General features: G+C 44.7%; 1 protein-coding gene across 1 annotated transcript; it reads left to right on the top strand.

Moving 5' to 3' along the window:
- Positions 1 to 625: 625 nt before the first annotated feature.
- Positions 626 to 17,675, top strand: LOC127439037 (hyaluronan and proteoglycan link protein 4-like). Its single transcript, XM_051695055.1, has 5 exons — positions 626 to 801; positions 1,751 to 1,859; positions 12,375 to 12,737; positions 12,918 to 13,220; positions 15,222 to 17,675. The coding sequence occupies exons 1-5, from the start codon at positions 763 to 765 to the stop codon at positions 15,584 to 15,586; spliced, it is 1,179 nt and encodes a 392-aa protein (XP_051551015.1). The 5' UTR covers positions 626 to 762; the 3' UTR covers positions 15,587 to 17,675.
- Positions 17,676 to 20,905: the final 3,230 nt, after the last annotated feature.

Raw genomic sequence — 20,905 nt, 5'->3', positions numbered from 1 at the left:
TTGGTTGAAGATAGAATGTGCTACGATTGGTCCGAGTAATGTGGCCATTATCTGATTGGCTTGAGTAGACGATGGGTAGAGTCCACCTATTTGTATATTTGTGTGCACATCTTCACGCTAGATTTGTTTCAAAATCGACAAATGCTTGTAGCGATCCGCAAATACAAAGGAAGCGATCCACAAATAAATGCGATTAGATGCGAACAGAGTTGTGTTTGTGAGTTAAAAAAATATATTTGTAAATAATAATTTTTTTATTTGCAAATCTCATTTTATTTTTTTGTGAATTCACTTTATTTTTGTGAAACTCCTAACATATATTTAGAAATCTCATTCTTTTTATTTGTGAATTCATTTCATTTTTGTGAAACTCCTTACATTTATTCGTGGATCTCATTCAATTTATTTGTGAACCAACTTTCTATTTGTGAATCTCTTTCCATTTGTATGTTAATATGCAACAATTCCATCTCCATATAAAAACAATGCAAGTTATTCTAATATGTTTAAAACAATATTCAAGTCAAACTATGACCAACACCATCTTTCTCCACACACTAACACTAATAAACCCATATCCTCACACACTGAGGTTTTCTACAGTCGTAAATGAGGTGTAGCGCTGTGCTGGTCCAGTCAGCAGCAATCCGTGTGATGAGACTCGACAGTAATCTGCAGTGATACCGAGTCAGAACCGGGACAGCACAGAGCCCAACTGCACCATAACGCGCATTTCAGTGCACTCCAAGCAATAATATCTTTATGCCATCTCAACATAAATCGCATCCTTTCATGACGATGGTGAGTTCAAAATGCATGCTCATGGGTTTTATTACTGTAACCTTGATATATGCGGCAGGGTATTGCAGTGTGGAGAAACATATGCTGTAACGGGAGTAGAGGATAATGATGAATCTGTGTCGTATACAATGTGTTTGGCTGGTGTCAGTTCTGCAGAAGGTTAGTATATGTGGGTCTCTGACAGTGTGTGTTGATTATGTTACATAAATGAAGGCAGCATTTGCAAGCAAGGTTATGATCTTTACTATTTGGCATTTACATACAAATTATCATTTTAAAAAGGACAATATCTATTTTGTTATTCTTGGCCCTTTTGTAATAACCTTGCACTATACTGCTGAATTTTGGGCAGTACTACAATATAATAGTACATTTTACAGACAGACAGACAGACAAACAGACAGATAGATAGATAGATAGATAGATAGATAGATAGATTTGGTAAAGAATCAGGTTGATTTAATGTTTTAATATTTCTCCATTAAAGGGATCATGACATGAAGAATCACATTTTCCTTGATCTTTTAACATTTAAGAGGTCTTTATACTATAAAAACATACTGTAAGTTTTAGAACTCAAAACTTCCATCTCACTTCCTCCACATCCCTTCTGTAGGCTGCCTAGCAGCGTTGAGCAGTGAGACGGCAAGTGGAGAGAGCAGGTCAGTCAAGAGCAGACAGCCAATCATAACAGTGGGCGTTTACTGTCAAGTCTTAAAGGAGAAGCAGCAGCAAAACTGTGTTTCTGACAGAGGGTCAGAATGAGTGTGGAAAATGGTCATGTTTTACAAGTTTGACTGTTTTTTGTGCAAAACACCTTTACTAATATCCTAAGTGAACCTCAAAAGAACATATTAAAATAATAAAAAAAGGCATGTCATAACCCCTTCAAGTCATGCCTTACCCTTTTATTCAAAGTGGTTCAAAATTCTGTGTTTTTTCTGCAAAGATCTTTTGGCTGGCAACCATTCCCTGCACATTACTGTTCCTTTCACCCCCTGCGGCCACCTACCCAGCTGACTCAGAGAAAGGACGGAGGAGAGTGGTTCATGTAATGGGTAAGACCTTTGTCTTCAGTGCCACTTTATGCCAGATGTTCCATATCACAAATAGCCTGTATGGTACAACCACATAAATGCAAATGCAATGTAAACAAAACATCATCATAATACCTACCGACAAATGCCTACTTGAAGAAAAACATTTGCTGCCATCCTTGTAGAGATAAGATGAATAAACAAATAAACGTACAATATCTTATTGTGTAAGTTCATAGCTATTTAGAGCATATATAATGTAAATTTTGACCTAGAGAGCACTCCACCCACAAGAGCCCTCAGATATGCAAGCAATATCCAACATCTGATAGTCTTTTGTTACAACATACAGCTGCTACAATAAAAACAGTTGTCCTCTTCGGAGTACTCAATTCTGTTCTGCTCACACAGAGTTTAGTTATTTACAGGAGTGAAAACCGCATTCTAAAACCGAATTCACTCCCGAAGTTTATTCTTTTGACATTTTACACTTATTCATGACAATTAAAGTAAAATTATATTACTTCAAATGTCATGTAAATGTGGATCTCTTGCTTTGTCTGTTTTTTTAAAGAAGCTGATTTTTGGAAGTAGTCAGCGTATTGGTGTGCATGTAAACAGGCTCAATGATGGCAACTAATGCAAGTACACATGGTGTATAATCTTTTAATATATAAATAAATATAATAAAGTTTTTTGTCCACAGGGTTGTTTTTTTGCTTATAAAAGGTTGTTTCTTGTTACCATGTTTTTCTCCGTCCTCTCTCAGTGTGGCCCCAACACTTACTTGGCAGTTGTAAATTACATTTAATAAGTCTGAGGTTGCATTGACATTGATTTCACTTTACACCCCTTTTCTACACACAAAATGCCAGTTCTTTAGCTGTCTTGGTTTGAATTAGTAGTTGGACATGTTTGTCAACCCAGGTTTCATATGCAAAGGTGTTTCGGTAGAAAACATTTCAGAGTGCCAGGTATCCAGCCGACAGTTTAAATGAGATGTCAAAGCTGATTGTGACCCTTGAGATCTGTTCAGAATATCTTAGAAAGCCATTGCACTCAGTCACACTCTTTAAACTAGGTGGCTTGAAAGAGGACTCATCACCCTGAAATCCAGCTATGGAGGATTTGTCAGAAATAAGAGGCTCAGAACCCAAACGCAGAGGTAAAACACAGGGAATTTATTAAATACAAAAATAAAGGGAAACTCAAACTCCCACAAGTGGGAAAAACAATAAACAAACTACCCGAAGGAGAAAAAAAACAAAGGAAATGTAATCCAGGCTGGGGCAGAGGAAACAGGACCGACCAGACCGAGGTAGGGATGGTAATAAAAAACGTCATGGTTACTTGTGTAACCTCCATTCCCTGATAGAGAGAACGAGACGTTGTGTCGATGTAGTGACACTAGGGGTCACTCTTGGGAGCCCGAGACACCTCTGGTCTTTGATAAAAGGCCAATGAAAATTGGCGAGTGGTATTTGCATGCCACTCCCCCGGACATACAGGTATAAAAGGAGCTGGTATGCAACCACTCATTCAGGTTTTATGCTAAGGAGCCGATATAAGGTCCGGCCATTTCAGCGGGTAGTTCAGCATTGTGGCAGGAGGGACACAACGTCTCGTTCCCTCCATCAGGGAACGGAGGTTACACAAGTAACCATGACATTCCCTATCTGTCACTCACTCGACGTTGTGTCAATGTAGTGACACTAGGGGACCCTATACGAAACGCCACAAATGGCTGAACTGTGTTATGTGAACTGGTGGTGTGTAGTGGCAGACTACTGTGTGCCTCATAGCCTGCACACCAGGTCGACACGTAACATCCCCCAACATATTTATGAGTGTCGAACGGCCCTTTTTGTGGACAAGTCGACTACCCAAAAGATAGAGACAGGCTTAACCCAGTCATGGCCTCTTTTCCCCTTCTTTTTTTCCACTCCCTAAAAAAGAAGGGGGATTATCCGACTGGGCCACCAGGTCTAGTCGGGGGGTGTCCCTCCCAAGGGGAAGACACCGTGAAGACCACACCTCACCCAAATAGAGGGGGGATATTTAAGTGGAAAAATACGTCACATGGTCTTTCCAACCATGTGGGGAGTCTTCGAGGTAGATCCTGCCCAATGGGGGAGGAGTTACTACAAACATGGAGACTGGGGCAGAGGGGCTCTGCCCAAGGAAGAAGCAGTTTGCCAACAGGGAAACGAATCGCATAGGGTTAGCCTCACAGGGAACCGCCACATGCGGAGCACCTACCCCAGAACAGGGCTCTTTGTTAGCACATGTACTGGGCTGGCAGCGAGTCTCTCCGAAAACTCGACTGCCACAGGGCTTGGAGGAAGTCAACCAGGGAACAAAGTTTGTGAACACTACTGGCAATTAATGGCACACGTCTTCAGCTCCAAGGGAGGTGAAAAGCGCTATGTGCAAGCGATACACCCGGTCAGCTATCCCGGGCTTATCTGCTTGTGTTGCGTGCCACTACCTGGGACGAAACCGGTTCCACCCGGAGGTTGTAGAACCTTGCACAGGTGTTGGGTGTTGCCCAGCCTACTGCTTTGCAAATGTCTGTTAGAGAGGCACCCCTGGCCAGGGCCCAGGGAGCCGCTAAACCCCTGGTAGAATGGGCTTGTAGCCCTACTGGGGGCGGCATGTCCTAGGCGACATATGCCATAGTTATGGCATCAATGAGCCAGTGGGCGATCCTCTGCTTGGAGACAGCGCTTCCTTTCCGCTGTGCACCAAAGCAGACAAAGAGCTGCTCAGAGATTCTAAAGCTCTGTGTGTGATCCAAATAGATGCGTAAAGCGCACACCGGACACAGCGACGACAGGGCTGGATCTGCCTCCTCCTGGAGCAGTGCTTGCAGGTTCACCACCTGGTCCCTAAACGGGTGGTGGGAACCTTGGGCACATAGCCCGGTCAGGGTCTCAGGATCACGTGAGAGTAACCTGGACCGAACTCCAGGCATGTTTCGCTGACAGAGAGACCCTGAAGAACTACAGAGAGGTCCGATGAGGAAACGAGGCGCGGTCTGGAGGGATTCAGCCTCCTGGCACCTCTTAGGAACCTGATGATCAGGTCGTGCTTCCCTAAGGACTTACCATCGACTACGTCGTGGTTTGCTGCTATGGCGGCAATGTACACCTTCAAGGTGGAAGGGGACAGCCTCCCTTCCAACCTCTCCTGCAGGAAGGAAAGCACTGATCCGACTGTACATCTCTGGGGGTCTTCCCGACGGGAAGAACACCACTTAGTGAACAGATGGCACTTAAAGGCATACAGATGCCCCATAGAGGGGGCCCTAGCCTGAGTGATCGTGTCTACCACCACAGGTGGTAGACCGCATAGGTCTTCCACGTCCCGTCCAGGGGCCAGATATGGAGACTCTAGAGGTCTGGGCACGGGTGCCAGATGGTGCCCCGTCCCTGAGAAAGAAGGTCCTTCCTCAGGGGAATTTGCCAGGGGGGAGCTGTTGCGAGGAGCGTGAGGTCTGAGCACCACGTCTGCTTGGGCCAGTAGGGTGCTACCAGGATGACCTGCTCCTCGTCCTCCCTGACCTTGCACAGGGTCTGTGCAAGCAGGCTCACTGGGGAAATGCATATTTGCACATGCCAGGTGGCCAGCTGTGTGCCAGTGCGTTTGTGCCGAGGGGGCCTCGGTCAGGGCGTACCAGAGTGGGCAGTGGGGAGGATTCTTGGGAGGCGAACAGGTGCACCTGTGCCTGTCGAATCGACTCCAAATCAGCTGGACCACCTGAGGGTGGAGTCTCCACTCTCCCCTGAGGGTAACCTGTCGTGACAGCGCATCCGCTGTAGTGTTGAGGCTGCCCGGGATGTGAGTGGCTTGCAGTGACTTGAAGTGCTGCTGACTCCAGAGGACGAGATGTCGGGTGAGTTGTGACATACAACGAGAGCGCAGATCGCCTTGACGGTTGACATATGCTACCGTTGTCGTGTTGTCTGTCTGAACTATCACGTGCTTGCCCTGGATCAACGGCCGAAACCTCCGCAGGGTGAGCAGAATTGCCAACAACTCAAGGCAGTTGATGTGCCAATGCAGTTGCAGACCCGTCCAGAGGCTGGCGGCTGCGTGCCCGTTGCAAACAGTGCCCCAGCCCGTTTTGGAGGCGTCTGTCATGACTACGACGTGCCTGGAGAAACGAGAGGTCGGTCCAAGGGCTGAAAAGACAGTGACAGACCGGCGTGATGACCACGCGACGTGTCCCGTGGTGCCATGCCCATCTCGGGACTTGAGTCTGGATCCAGTGCTGAAGCGGCCTCATATGCATCAACCCGTGTGGGGTGACCACCGCCAAGGATGCCATATGCCCCAGGAGCCTCTGAAAAAGTTTCAGTGGAACTGCTGTTTTCTGTTTGAACACCTTCAAACAGGCCAGCACTGATTGGGCGCGCTCGTTCATAAGGTGCACCGTCAAGGAGACTGAGTCCAACTCCAAACCGAGAAAAGAGATGCTCTGAACTGGGAGGAGCTTACTCTTTTCCCAGTTGACCCGAAACCCTAGTTGGCTGAGGTGTGAGAGCACCAGGTCCCTATGTGCACACAACATGTCTCGATAATGAGCTAGGATTTACCAGCCGTCGAGATAGTTGAGAATGAGAATTCTTGCCCCGCCTCCCTTAACGGGGCAAGGGCAGCCTCTGCAACCTTCGTAAAAATGCAAGGAGACAGGGACAGGCCGAAAGGGAGGACTTTGTACTGATACACCTGACTCTCGGATGCAAACCAAAGGAAGGGTCTGTGTCGAGGAAGGATCGAGACATGGAAGTACGCATCCTTCAAGGCCTACCACCACGCACCAATCTTGATGCTGGACGCTCGCCAGAATGCGTTTTTGCATCAGCATCTTGAACGGGAGTCTGTGTAAAGCCTAGTTCAGAACTCACAGGTCCAAGATTGGCCACAACACACCGCCTTTTTTTCGGTATGAAGTAGGGGCTGAAAAACCCCTTCTTCTTCTCGGCTGGAGGGACAGGTTCTATCACGCCCTTCCGTAGGAGGGTAGCGATCTCCACACAAGGTAGCAGCGTTTTCGTCCTTCACCAAGGTGAAGTGGACACTGCTGAACCTGGGCGGACACCCGGCGAAGTGAATTGCGTAGCCGAGTCGGACGGTCTGAACAAGCCCTCGCGACGGATTGGAAAGCGCAAGCCATGCGTCCAAGTTCCGCGCAAGGGGGACCAAAGGGACAATGTCATCGGACGTACCGGCAGGTGGGGCCTCGCGTCGGGGCGGAGCTCCAGGTGCCACACCACGTCGTGGCCGTGCTGAGTCTAAGGACATTGAAGCACTTACCTGACTCCTTGTGACTACCCCCGGAACAGCCTGGGATGGGGGAGGAAGAGGCCTGACCTCGTGACCCGTAAAGACTGTCACATTGGGGGCAGATTTGTGCCACAGCTGGGCGCTCAGGGGCGGGAGACCGCCGCTGGAGCGCCAAACCTGCCAAATAGAGTGGAGGATGTGATGACGGCCATGCACACCGGATATGTGACCCAGGGAACAAGGAAACCGCTCTTGCTGAGCTCTTGAGTACTGCAGCCACTTGGACATGCAGCGCAATTAAATGCAAAAGGTAACAAAAAGATGGAGAGATCTGCTTACCAGCTCCAGAGCAGCGGGTTTCGTTGTCCCTGGGTCGCCCGTCTCAAGGGCGCTTTGAAGCCTTTCACGGGTTCTGGGCTGCCGTGAGACGGGTGGCGTCTGCTTCCTGCGGTGGGCTCCACTCCGGGGCTGGGCTGAAGGGGTGGGCTGCGGCGGAGCCAGTGCAGTCACCGCAGGGGGACACCCTTGGTGATGAGTAGACAGGGTGCGGGATCTTGAGCCGCGCCGGGGTAGGATATGCTGGCTAGCATCCGTCTACTGCTCCACCATCGAAAACTGCTGGGCAAAGTCCTCGACGGTGTCGCCGAATAGGCCCACCTGGGAAATGGGGGCAGCAAGGAATCGTGTCTTATCGGCCTCGCCCATCTCGACCAGGTTGAGCCAAAGGTGGCGCTCCTGGACCACTAGTGTGGCCATTGTCCACCCGAGAGACCGCACCGTGACCTTCGTCGCGAGGTCGGTCGCCGAGCGCAGTTCCTGCATCAATCCCGGGGTGGAACTACCCTCATGCAGTTCCTTTAGTGCCTTGGCAGACTTGCAGGAGAGCCATGGCGTGCAGGGCGGAGGCGGCTTGTCCAGCGGCAACGTAGGCCTTGGCCGTCAGAGACGACGTAAACCTACAGGCCTTGGATGGGGGCTTTGGGCACCCATGCCAGGTGGTGGCGCTCTGCGGGCATAGGTGCACCGCGAGCGCCTTTATCCACTGGGGGATTGCCGAATAGCCCTTGGCCGCCCCACCATCGAGGGTAGTGAGGGCAGGGAAACTGAAAAGATCGGGACCGGGCAGTAAAAAGTGCCTCCCGCCACCTTGTCAGCTCTTCAAGGAATGGGGCGGGGCGTGGCTTTGAGCAGCGCCGCGAGCCCAGGAACAATCACCGAGCTGCGAGGGTTCAGGGAAGAGCAGTGAGTTCCACTCTAGTTGATGCTCACGGCTGCCCGGGAAAGCATGTCGTCATCTCCTTGTCAGCCTGTGACTGGGCAATCGTCCCTGAAGGAAGGAGCCCAGCTGAGGCTTCCGACTGGACGAGCCCACTCTCCGATGCTGCGCTCGAGAGCTCATCACTTTCACGGGCTCCAAATAAGAGGTCGAACTCGCCATGAGACGAGCCGGCGGACTCATCCGGAAGTCCGATCGGGGCAGACGAGCGTGCTGGGGAATGGGAGGTCCGCGGGGGATACCAGGCGGAGGCGGTCCCATTTGGGGTCCCCAAATCACCCCCAGTGCTAGCCATGCTGGCCTCATACCCGTGGGTAAAAGGATCGAGGCGGGGAGCCTCTGGGGTGGCTTGCTTTCTTACGAAGGCGAGCCGCGACCGTAACGTTGCCATGGACATATCCTCGCAATGAGAACATGACCATCCACAAACGCTGTCTCCACGTGAGCAGTGCCCAGACACGAAAGACAGTGATCGTGACCGTCAGAAGGCGAGAGATAATGAGCGCAACCAGGAATAACACACAATCGGAAAAGCATCTTTAGAAAGACGCGTCTTTAAAAAGACGTTCCGTGTGTGCCGCTCTTTTAGAGAAATATACTCTTTTAGAGAAATATACTCTTTTATTTCTGCCGAAGCGCCCAGGGGCATTCTCTGCAGTGCACCAGTGCCGAGGGGGGAGAAGCCACTGAAATGCGCCGTCAGATCCAGCAGAGGTGAATGAACAGTAGTACTCAGCTCAGTGAGCATGACCGTTCAGCTCCGAAGAGAAAATCTGAATGAGTGGTTGCATACCAGCTCCTTTATACCCGTATGTCCGGGGGAGTGGCATGCAAATACCACTCGCCAATTTTCATTGGCCTTTTATCAAAGACCAGAGGTGTCTTGGGCTCCCAAGAGTGACCCCTAGTGTCACTACATCGACACAATGTCGAGTGAGTGACAGACAGGGAACAGTACTAATAGACCAACAAGACGGGACCAACTGGAAAATTAAAGACTGACTGTAGACACAAGCACACAAGACTGGTAACAAGATGAACTGGCAATGGACAGCAAACACGAGGAGTCTAAAACAGTGCTAAAATAGCCGGGAGCGCTGGCAGTGACTGGAGAATGGCCTCCATGGCCGGGAGCGCTGGCAGTAACTGGGGAACAGCCTCCGTGGCCGGGAGCGCTGAGAGCAACTGGAGAACAGGAACCCTTCTCCTCCTCCTCTTCTGGGCGGCTGGAAGCACTGCTGTGGGAGCAGCCGTCATGACCGGGGATGCTGGCACTGGGATGGCCGAGGCTTCAGGCACTGGTTCTGGGGCAGTCGAGTGGGTCGAGTGGGCTCGGCCGAGGTGTCCACTTCCGTGTGGGGGGTGCCCTTGTCCTCGGGTTGGGATGAGGAATAGAAGTCCTCTGAGGCGCAGACTAAAACAAACTCCTCCCATTTCATAGCCTGCCTGACTGCCTCAAGGAAACCTCCATCCTCATCCCGATCTGGGACCCACGATCTAAAAATTCGTTCAGACCTGCCAAAAAGAGATCGATTAGGTAGGTCTGATCGTATCCTAGACAATGATAAAAACTAAAGGGCATACCCCCACACGGACTTGTCCTCCTGCCATACCCTGCGCAGTCTCCTTATGTGCTCTGCGTGCTGGCGGGCAGGAGAACCAGTTTGAAAAAAAAAATCTGCTGGGTCCATCTTGGCCAGTTCATTCTGTCAGGAATAAGAGGCTCAGGACTCAAACGCAGAGGTAAAAACAGGGAATTTATTAAATAAAAAAAATAAAGGCAAACTCAAACTCCCACAAGGGGAAAAACAATAAACATAAACTACCTTGAAGGAAATATAATACAGGCTGGTGCAGGGGAAACAGGAAACAGGACCGACCGGGCCGAGGTAGGGATGGGAATAAAAAACAGGACCAACAGACCAACAAGATGGGACCGACTGGAACATTAAAGACCGACTGGATACACAAGCACACAAGACTGGAAACAAGACGAACTGGCACTGGACAGCAAACACGAAGAGACTAAAATAGGGAGAGAAATCAAATGGGTTAACAAGACAGGGCAGGTGTGACTAATAAACTAATAATGGGCAAACAAGGAGGCGGGGTATGATGTAAGACAGAGAGACATGCAGCGATACAGAAACAAAGCCACGTGCTCTCACAAAACTAAACACCCGAATGGCATGAGTGCACATTGCCAAGACAATAAGGCAATATACACCCATGCCAACCAACAAACAAGACGAGAGAATGTGTAGCAACACCAAACAACATGATGCCATACATTCTCACACTAAACGAAACCTGAACGTACATCGCGAGGCAAATCCCATGCAATGCACACAACAGGCGACAAAAACAAGACAGGACAACTGTGCGAGAGTTTGGCCATACACAAACCTGAAATCTTAGACTGTAGTGACCAAACCTCAGCACAACATGAAGACAACTCATGACCCGGACGCGCAGCGCAATGTGAGCGTGATGCGCACCCATGTTCGCGAGAGACAGAAATAAACTATTTATACGAGTGCACACTGCCAAGATGGCATAAGCGTGATGCACCCACATCAATAACAGACAGACATGGAGTACGAGTGTCCGGATCCCGACACAGACCGAAACCGAACCAGACAGGGAGTCAGGATCCAGACACCGTGCTCCCGACATGAAACAAGACAGACCGAAGAGTGCACGGCAGGTAATACAACTGAAACTGCGGGCTCACACAAAGACAGACAATGAAACACAAGACAGACATGGGACGATAATGCCATGGTCCTGTCAGACAAAATCCCAGACAGCCAGAGTGACAGGAATGTGACAGGATTCTGAAACAATTAATTGATTCTGTGGGAAATTAAAACACTGAAGGATTGAAACCTTTTTAGTGTCTTTTTTTAATGCCACAGAATATAGCTACTTCAAGTAGCTTCTTAAACAACAACAATGAAAATTCAGTGGACTTAGCCATAAACTCAACAGGTAGAGCCAAGGTACTCAACAAGCAGCACGTAGGCTGCATCTGCATGACAACATAATTTACGTTCACCCTTAAAAGATGAAGACACGTTCATGCACAATGCAGCTTTTCAGACTAATGTGACTCGTCAACTGAATTGACTTAATCTTAAACTTAAAGGAAAACAAAAGATTACGCAAATGATACTTTTTGCGCAGCAGCTTCTTCCCAAATTTTGCAAATTATCATCAGATTAATTTTAATCCAAACTTTACTCAATTCTAAATCTGAAGTAAATTCTTAAAACACTGTAGACACCAAGAGGCTGTTCAAAATATTGGGTGAATTCAGGTAAATCATGTACATTTCAGTTAAATTGTCATCTCAATGTCAAAACGTTGCCCAATTTACCTGAATTCACCTGCAATTTACATATAAACATAACTGCAGTGCTCTGTATCTATTCTGGTTTTAATCTGGCCCTCTTGGTTTCTGAAATGGATTGCCTCTTAAGGTAGAGCATGGTACTAGTAACACGAAAGTGATGGGTTTGTTCCCATGGAACACATACTGAAAAATTGTTTACTTTCTATACACTGTAAAGGCTAGGGTATTCATCATGGTTGAGCACTTAGCCTTTAAAAGTATACTCTTTTGACCATGGGCCCATATGGCTGTGTTTGATATATGCGTACTACAACTGCTTTGTGATTTTTTTGCACAGTCAGGTGCATGCAGCGATGACTTGCAAAGATGCGGACTGACCGTGCGTCTGGAAAAACTAGACTGCATGTGAAAAGTTTGCAAGTACCGTTCTGATTATGAAATTTGCATCATGTGCACAATGTGCAAGACGTAATGCCATGCAGAAAACCAAAGTATTTTTCGGACTTCAGTGACTTTGGATAAAAGCATCTGTCATCCCATGAATAAATGTTAATGCCTGCAAGGTGTATAGTTATTCTTTACTATGAAATAATTCCACCTCTTTTTCTTTCCCCAGAGGATGAAACAGGGGCAGTCATAGTCCAGACTGCTCCAGGTAAGGTGGTCACTCATCGTGGTGGCACTATCACCCTTCCCTGCCGATTCCACCATGAACCAGAGGACATCGATCCTTTCCGCATCCGCATCAAGTGGACGAAGGTTTCAGACGCTTTCCAGTTCGAAGATGTGTTTGTTGCATTGGGCCGACAACAGAAGGCATTTGGGTCCTATCGTGGCCGTGTGACTCTGGAGCTGGCTGGACCAGGAGACGCCTCAGTTATAATTCACAATGTCACCTTGCAAGACTATGGTCGCTATGAGTGCGAAGTCACCAATGATATGGAGGATGACACGGGATTTGTCAATCTAGACCTTGAAGGTTAGGAATTAAGGTTTTGGCCAACCCTGCTGGAAGACCAGCACGGGAATTCATCCTGGTCTAAGCTAGTCCTTTCAGCAGGGAGGTGTCTCAATTGGAGTGTCATGACAGTAACTAAAATCAAATTAAGTGTCAAATAAATATTTTTACTTTGTGTGTCTCTGAACTGACTTTTCAAAGGTGTGGTATTTCCATATTACCCACCATCTGGACGCTACAAGCTGAACTACCATGAAGCTGAGGAAGTCTGCAGGAAGCAGGATGCTATTCTTGCCTCCCATGCACAGCTGCACAAGGCCTGGCTTGAGGGGCTGGACTGGTGCAATGCTGGCTGGTTAGAGGATGGCTCAGTGCAGTACCCCATCTCCAATCCTCGAGATGAGTGTGGCCGCAAGGACAGCCCCCCTGGTGTCCGCAACTATGGCTACAGGCACAAAGATGATGAACGCTATGATGCATTTTGCTTTACCTCGAACCTTAATGGTGAGTGTTGCCTTGGTTTACATAGCGTAAGTTTGCTTCTCAGTCTGCAACCTCTTCTGGCTTGAGACTGTTTTTGATTTAGACCAGGTTCCTGTTGACAAGGTTGTCTTACTTTGCTGAAATAACACAGCTTAGTCCAGCTTAAGGTTGCCAGTCTTAGAGGCTGCTCACTTGAACACGTTTTTTGTGCTGTTGACCCTTGCAACGTGTCTCTCCTTGCATCTCGCTGGTTTAGCTGGTCTCCCAGCCTGGCCAAAGTCTATTTTGAACATCAACTTTTGAAAAAGCGTCTTAAAAAACCTGCGTTCTTTTCTATTTGTTGTGCTATCTAGCTTTTTTGGCGCAAGAATGTGTTTGTTCTGAACAATCCCTTATCTGGTTTAGCTGGTCTCCCAGCCTGGCCAATCTGGTGTGTAGCTGGTCTGGCTGGTGTCCCAGTCTGGTCAAGCTGATTTTACCTGGTTTAAGATAGATTAGCTTGTCTCCTAGTCTGGGCAAGCTGATGTTGAGCTGGTATAGCTGGCCACCCAACTAGGTTCCCTGACTGACCAGCTGACAAGTGCTCCAAACCTCTATAAACCATCAAAACAGACCATCCTAACTAGCTTGTCCTGGCTGGAAGACCAGCTATTCACCTTAGGCAGTTTGAGTTGTTTTTCTTTTGCAGGGTACTTCTCCTTTCATTGTCTTTCATTTGAAGCATGCCCAACAAATGTTGCTTGTGCCACAAATGAAGAACTTAACTGAGTGATGTATGATTTGCAGCAAAATTGGCCAAATCAAATTCAGGAAACTATGATTTAGTACAGCTGCTGTGGTGGGGAGTCACATTGCGACTCTGTTGGAATAATAGGTGTTTACTCAGTGGAGAGCTGAATTGATTTTGTCTTCAGGAAGAGTACTGGTTCAGACCATTTGTTACTAAGTGCTGTATCATCCAGTGGGTACACAAGACTAGTTCTTCAGGCCCACTTGCAGCCAGGTCATTGAAAGCCAAAAGGCTATTCTTCTCATCCCTAAATGGGCTATTAGAAGAAATTTGGTCCTGAAATCTTCGTGACTGGGGCAATTTTCAATAATGCCCCTGCACTGACCAGCTGCTTGAAATTTACAGAATGACCCTGTGGAAAAAATTAGACGACATGACAAAAACAAACCAAAAATCAATGAATGACTACTGGAAAAAAAGAGGCAGTCAGAAATGGAATCTTTCTTTTTTCTTCCTTCTTTTCTCTTTCTCAGCCAGGCCTGCACAAAAACTACATTTTATATTATCATGGTTCAGTCAGGCTTTGAAATCATGATCCCATTGCATAGAGTTTCTGCTGTAAAACATTTTATATTAACTAAACAAAAAATAAATAAATAAATAAAATTAAAAGATTTTGAGCAAATTAAGCACAACATGGACAAAGTGTTTTAGGTAAATTCGGCTGCAATATAGTTATGTGCAACTGCACAACATTTTAATCAGAAATAAAAAAAGCTAAAAGTTTCGTTCTGCTCATTTATGCTGCCATGCAAAGGCAAAACACAGTAACTACATGTCATCAGTCCTACTCGACCCACCCAAAGTGGGATTCGAACTGGTGATCCCAGGCATGGGAGTCGGACGTTCTAACAAGGAGACTATAAACCCATAGCCTCAAGCTTCAGTCACTAGTGCATCTCTTAAGGCCAGGAGAGTGAGGTTTACACACTGCACAGCTATCACATACCAGCTGGCCACCATTGCATACACATTTTGTCAAAATTTGTTATGATTGAAATCAGGTCTCTTAGACTATGATCTCTCCTCTTAAAGACAGGTTTTGCTCAACTTTGAGTATGAAAACTATAAAACCCACACTAAAACCAAGGCAAATTACAGTACTTTGAAGCAATTTTTCTCTTTTTCAGTGTTGTTGTAATGAATGCATTTTGACTTTGCAGGGCAGTACGAGACTCTACCTCATAATCTTGCTACATTTATCATCTCGCACAAAAAATTTTGTGTTGCAGGACGCGTTTACTTCCTCAAACGATTTAAGAAGGTGAACTACCTGGAGGCTGTAAAGGCTTGTCAGCGGGATGGCACAGTAATAGCCAAGGTTGGACAACTATACGCTGCCTGGAAGATCCAGCTCATGGACCGATGTGAGGCAGGGTGGGTGGAGGACGGCAGCATCCGTTACCCCATCGTCAACCCTCGGACCCGCTGTGGGGGCCCAGAGCCCGGTGTCCGAAACCTCGGTTTCCCTGATAAGAAGTTCCGCCTGTATGGGGTCTACTGCTTCCGCAAGAACACCGATCCCCTTGACGTCAATCCAACGCAGCCTCCTCAAGAAACAACATTCAAACCGACCAACAGCACCAGAAATATCTGAGCAAAGCAAAATACCAGTGCTTTGTTACTAGCATCATGGCTTCCATGTTTAGCCAAAAATTATTGACAGATGAGGCTTTTTTGCACACCTGCTAGGCAACCAGGCAACTAGGCTAGTGCTGGCTGAACATGTTCTTACTTGTGCTTGTTTAATTTTTGTCTTTTGCTTGAAATGAGGTGTCAATCATATCTAAATAGAAAAAGTCCACTACTTTTTCTCAGATGTGTGTATCTAGGGAAGAATATGTGACAGCTAATTAGCGACATTGTTTCTCGTTATACCTAGCATGAAGAGAACACAAAAATTAGCCTTGGGTTTTTTTTTTATTTTATGCTTCGCTGTGTCCCAAGGAATACAAACATGTGGGAAGCAATTAAATTAGCACTAAGAACGTAGGAGAGATAATTTAGCCTCAAATTTAATGTAGCGCATTAGGAAGAGCCCTTAATGTCCTGATGATGAGAAAGTGATAAAGGCTGAAATTCACATCAGGTGCTGGCATGAATCTGACTTGACTGGGCTTAGCTTGCTCATTGAAATAAACAGTTGTTGCCATTTGAGCAAGTAGCAAAACTTGAGCTATGCCAATTACTATGCATATGACACTAGGTCCTTGGCACATTTTTATATATTTTGAATGACCTTGCAAGCAATAACAGAATTATAAGCATGACATTTTTAGATGTTTAATACACAGACAAAGCTTAAAGTGAACTATTCTTTTAAAATATTATGAATGTATTACATAAGCTGCTTTAATACCTCTTAGTGGTCGACAATTGCACTATCCATTCAAAAGTAATATTGCACAATATTGTCTATGATGATGCATTTTAAAGTAAAGTAATTTACCTGTTTGTGTTTGCCTCTCAATTCTCGAAATGGCTCTTGATGCGAGAAACTGAATTGCTTGTGAACACATAAGCTTGATCTCTGACACAAAATGGGAAGAAAAACCTGATGTCGCTGGTAACCATGGCGATGTCTGAACATGCCTCTAGCAAATTGCACATTTCTATTTTTGTTTTCCTTGGGCTCAAGCTCCCGGTGATGCTGCGCTTTGTGTCTACAGTCTACATAAACACTTGAGAAAATGTTTGTTGCTTTGCCAAAATAACATAAGTGACCCTCACATTACCATAGTAACAGCTGTAATGAGGCCTTGTGAATTTCAAAGGAAGAAACTGCTGAAATGAGGCTGAATATACTCTGATAGCTTTCATTACATGCTGCGCATTTCTGGTTGCTTTTTTCATCATGAAGCACATTCAAATAGAAGAACAAATTAATTTGAGAGTCTAATAATTTTTTTTAAATTCAGAAAAAAAACAAAAAAAAAACAGTAATCAATTATATATAGTAAACGGTTAACAGACATATACAGTTATTACGCAAAGTTTGAGTCACAGTGTTATGTGTACAAGCATGTATGACTGCTTTCTTAAAAACACAAATTGTGTTTTAAAGGTGCACTCAATAACTTTTTAGTCATGTCATCTTGGACTTTCAGTGACACCTAGTGGTGTGGATGCAGCATCATTCAAAATCAATACATTTCAGTTACAGGTGCCATTGTAGAAATTCACTATTCACAATCTGCCATGATTAATTTAATCCAAGAGTGAACGTGTACAATAACAAAACGGTTACTGAGGTTAAGCGAGTAGTTTTCAGCTGGTCATGTGATTCTAAAATGGCCCCCACAAGGGCACTGTTTTTAGAATAAAACAGCTTTTATAAGGTTACTAATATGACTAGAGTCCTCATCTCATGTGAGTGGACATGATTTTTTACATTTCAAAATTACAATTCATTTCTTTAGAAGTAAAACTTTTTTAATGGGGAAAAAATTACTGAGTGTACCTTCAAAGCCTAATCTAACCCTAAAAACATGCCATTGAGTTGACTGGGAAAGCTAATGGATATAACGGAATGCTAAGGATACAGTGTAATGAGTAAATAAAGTGAAAAGTTTGTTGGAAATGTGTAGCAATTTGATCATGTACAGTTGAAAATTATCATTAATGACCAGAATTGTAAATCAAACAGCTAATAATAATAATAATAAAATAAATAAATTGGAAAAATATTGATTCTGAATTGTATATTTGAGAGATTTGGCATTGCATCCTTCAAACAAACACCACAGTCCTAACCAAACTAATCTTTCATGACATTCTCCTTCTGTAAACTCAGAAAATGCTCTACATAATGCATCAGGAGAAAATTAGGAACATAATAATTGGTGTAAGTGTTTTTAACATTGATTGACTCTTTTCTCTGGGTAATAAGTCTGTGCGTACAAAGGTTCTGCTTTGTTGAACAAGCCTACAGTGGTGAACAGCAATTGTTCACTGTTTCTTTATGGCCTGTAAGCTTTGAACAGGGATCCTGCTGGTTTTTAGCGATTGGAAACGGCCGCAAGTACGCATCAAGAGCAAGCGTGCTGCTTTTACTCGCCAGCCTGTATTAAGAAAACTCAGTCTGAAGTGGAAAAGAAAGGGCAGAGGGTTAATGAAACTGTTTAGAGTACTTCTTTTTCTGAGCTCTCTCAATCTATAACATAACTCAAAGAGGAAAGGAAGTTACACCACTAGTGGGAGACTATCTGTTTGTCTGACCAAAGTCTGACAGAGTATTCGGGAAAGCTGTTTAAAAACAATGTTTATTTTTGCAATTGTGTTTAGAGATGCTTGAGTGATACCAGAGACAATTTAGCAGAGACAGACCACTGGTATTAAAATGAATGGGAAAAATTGGAACGTCCAGTGGATGTACAAAAGGAAGTCCTGCCTTACAGGTAAAAGAGACAATCACCTTTTTCAATCACCTATTGCATGTCAGTCAACTTAAGAATGTGCATGTGCAGTTAAAGAAGCACAAGTTAAAATTCCATCATTGTTGGTTTTTACTGTTGATTTGAAATATGATCAACTGTTTTTGAGATTTCTGTCTTTGCTTATTCAAATAGACAGGAGCTGTAATTTCATGCCGCTTTTCAAAATTTACATTGAAAATAGCTGCCCAGCCTGCCTTGGAGTGTTCCAAATATGGCCGCCGAATGGACTGACTTGCCTTGAAAGTGACTTTGGAGATACTCACTGTTCCTGGGTCAGCCATATTGCATGACGGCCATTTTGAAATTGTCATAAAGCGTTGTATTTTAACAACTCTTTGGCGTATTGGGATGAAACTTGATATGTATCATCAGCACCATGCCATGAAGGTACCTAAGATGTTTGGGGATAGCACCACCCAGTAGTCAAAAGATATAACCAAATATTTAATAATACTTATAACATTTGATTACTTTGGCCTATTGTCATAAGACAGGTCTTTATATATTCCTTGGGTCATGCAGAGTACAATTATTCCAATTTCCCTAACAAAAAATCCAGAGTTCTGGCAAACTAGCTGCAAACATTCCACAAATTTGCCACTCATTATTTTCACATTCAAATGAGCTTGTGATTTACTGCAAATGTTTGCCAGAAGTTTGCAGCTCTTCACCGGTAGTGGTGAAGCTCATTTGCATTTGAAAAGAATTAGTGTTGAATTTGCGGCAAGTTTGCAGCAATTTGCCATGAACTCTCAATTTTTGTTTTTTTTCAAGTTTTCAAGTTTTTTCCTGTCCGTCATTTTTAATTTGAAAACCTACTTTTTAGAACTCCCCCTAAAGCGTTCATTGGATCTTCACCAAATTTGTTTCTAAAGCAAAAAAAAAAATAAATAAAAAAAAAATAAATAAATAAATATAATATTATATTATATTTATTAATATTATATATATATATATATTTTTTTTGATAGACCAAACTGTTTGCATTTAATGCATCAATGAATTTGATATCAACAGACAAAAAAGAGGGCGTATCAGCAACACTTTGGCATATTGACATGAAAATGTATATACTGTATATTATTGGCACAACAGGTCTAACTTAGCCACACCATATTCATTAGTGACAGCACCACCTATTGGTCAAAGGTTATAAGCTATATTATTTTATTAATAATTTTTTTTTTATCTGATATTCAGTATGTATTAGCTGGGGTTGGAGTTAGTTTTAGTAGTCGCCATTTGATCTTGCTACATTTTCAAAATGTACTTTCCCATCGCCAGCAAAGTACAAACTTTTAGTGCATAGTATGAGTATGCGAATTGGGACGAATATGTCAGCCCTGTTTGAGTCAGGATGTTTAATGCAATAGCCACAGCAATAAAACTCACAACCTGCTTTATAAAACACCCACTGAGATGTGGCCCTTCCAAGTCGTGAAGGTTAAACTCTTCCCTGGAGCACGGCAGAGCTGCCCAATTGGAATAAGACCAGAAGTAAGAGGAAATGCAGGCAGCCAGCTTTGCTGATAAACTAGCTATCCCCGAAGCCACCAATGCATGAAAATCCTGTTGTACTGAGGATGTGTTAAGCTGCTTAATAAAGGAAGATTTCCGGATCATCAATCGTAGAACCACAACAAAGGTACATGCAGGCTTACGCAGCTGGCTCGATGTATAGCCATGCCAGCCCAGAACGACCAGAGCAAAGCAATGTTTTTTATTTATTTAGCTATTTACTTTTGGCTTGCTTTGCATCCTCCAGTACTTTAAAAAGCTGTTAGCGTTTAAGGACTCGCCATCTGCACACACATCATTATCCTGTTAAATGCGGCTCTTACAAAGGCTTAGTAGACCTTCTGTATTCATCAATTTATTTGCTTTAATGACAAATAGTCTTGAGAATAGGAATTAACATTTGGATAGCTATGAATCTCAATGTTTATGTGGCAACTGTACAATCGCATTTCCTAAATGAGGTGGATGTGACTCCTGGCCTCCTTGTTTTGTAAAGTTTTCTAGTTACTCACTTTTGAAGACTTTTGTTTGTCACATTTTTTCAAATTGCTGTCTGTTTACTGTGGGAAAGGCATTGCAAGTAAATCCAGGAGAATCTGGTGATTCAGAGGCTATTAGCAAAAGCCTTCAGTCAGCAAAAAAGTTCTTAGATGACATGCTTAATATTTATAGAGCAAGAAGTGGGTTTATACTTCTTCAAATTCATAACCCTCCCAGAATAGTAACTGGTTCAGAAGCTTCACAGTAAACCAGGAATCAGTTTTTTTTGAAGTTGGAAAAATGCCTAGGTCATCTTAAGAGCAACACTAAACAGATTCCCCAGCTTGACATCTAATGAGGATAGTGTGCCCTTGGAACACTTGGAGAGTCTTGCACACGTAGAGAGATCTCCTGCTAAAGCTGTGAAATTAAACTCGTTTTGAATTTTTTCAAACCAGAAGTTGTAGCTCACAGTTTTAAGT

The sequence above is a fragment of the Myxocyprinus asiaticus genome, chromosome 50 (assembly GCF_019703515.2).
Source record: "Myxocyprinus asiaticus isolate MX2 ecotype Aquarium Trade chromosome 50, UBuf_Myxa_2, whole genome shotgun sequence".
NCBI lineage: Eukaryota > Metazoa > Chordata > Actinopteri > Cypriniformes > Catostomidae > Myxocyprinus > Myxocyprinus asiaticus.
This window is presented reverse-complemented; position numbering and strand designations above follow the sequence as displayed.

Excerpts from the sequence above, each read along its gene's own strand:
- LOC127439037 (XM_051695055.1), top strand. The coding sequence starts at position 763 with ATGCCATCTCAACATAAATCGCATCCTTTCATGACGATG. Across the intron at positions 802-1,750 it reads CGCATCCTTTCATGACGATG|ATCTTTTGGCTGGCAACCAT; the intron begins GTGAGTTCAAAA and ends TTTTCTGCAAAG. Across the intron at positions 13,221-15,221 it reads CTTTACCTCGAACCTTAATG|GACGCGTTTACTTCCTCAAA; the intron begins GTGAGTGTTGCC and ends TTTGTGTTGCAG.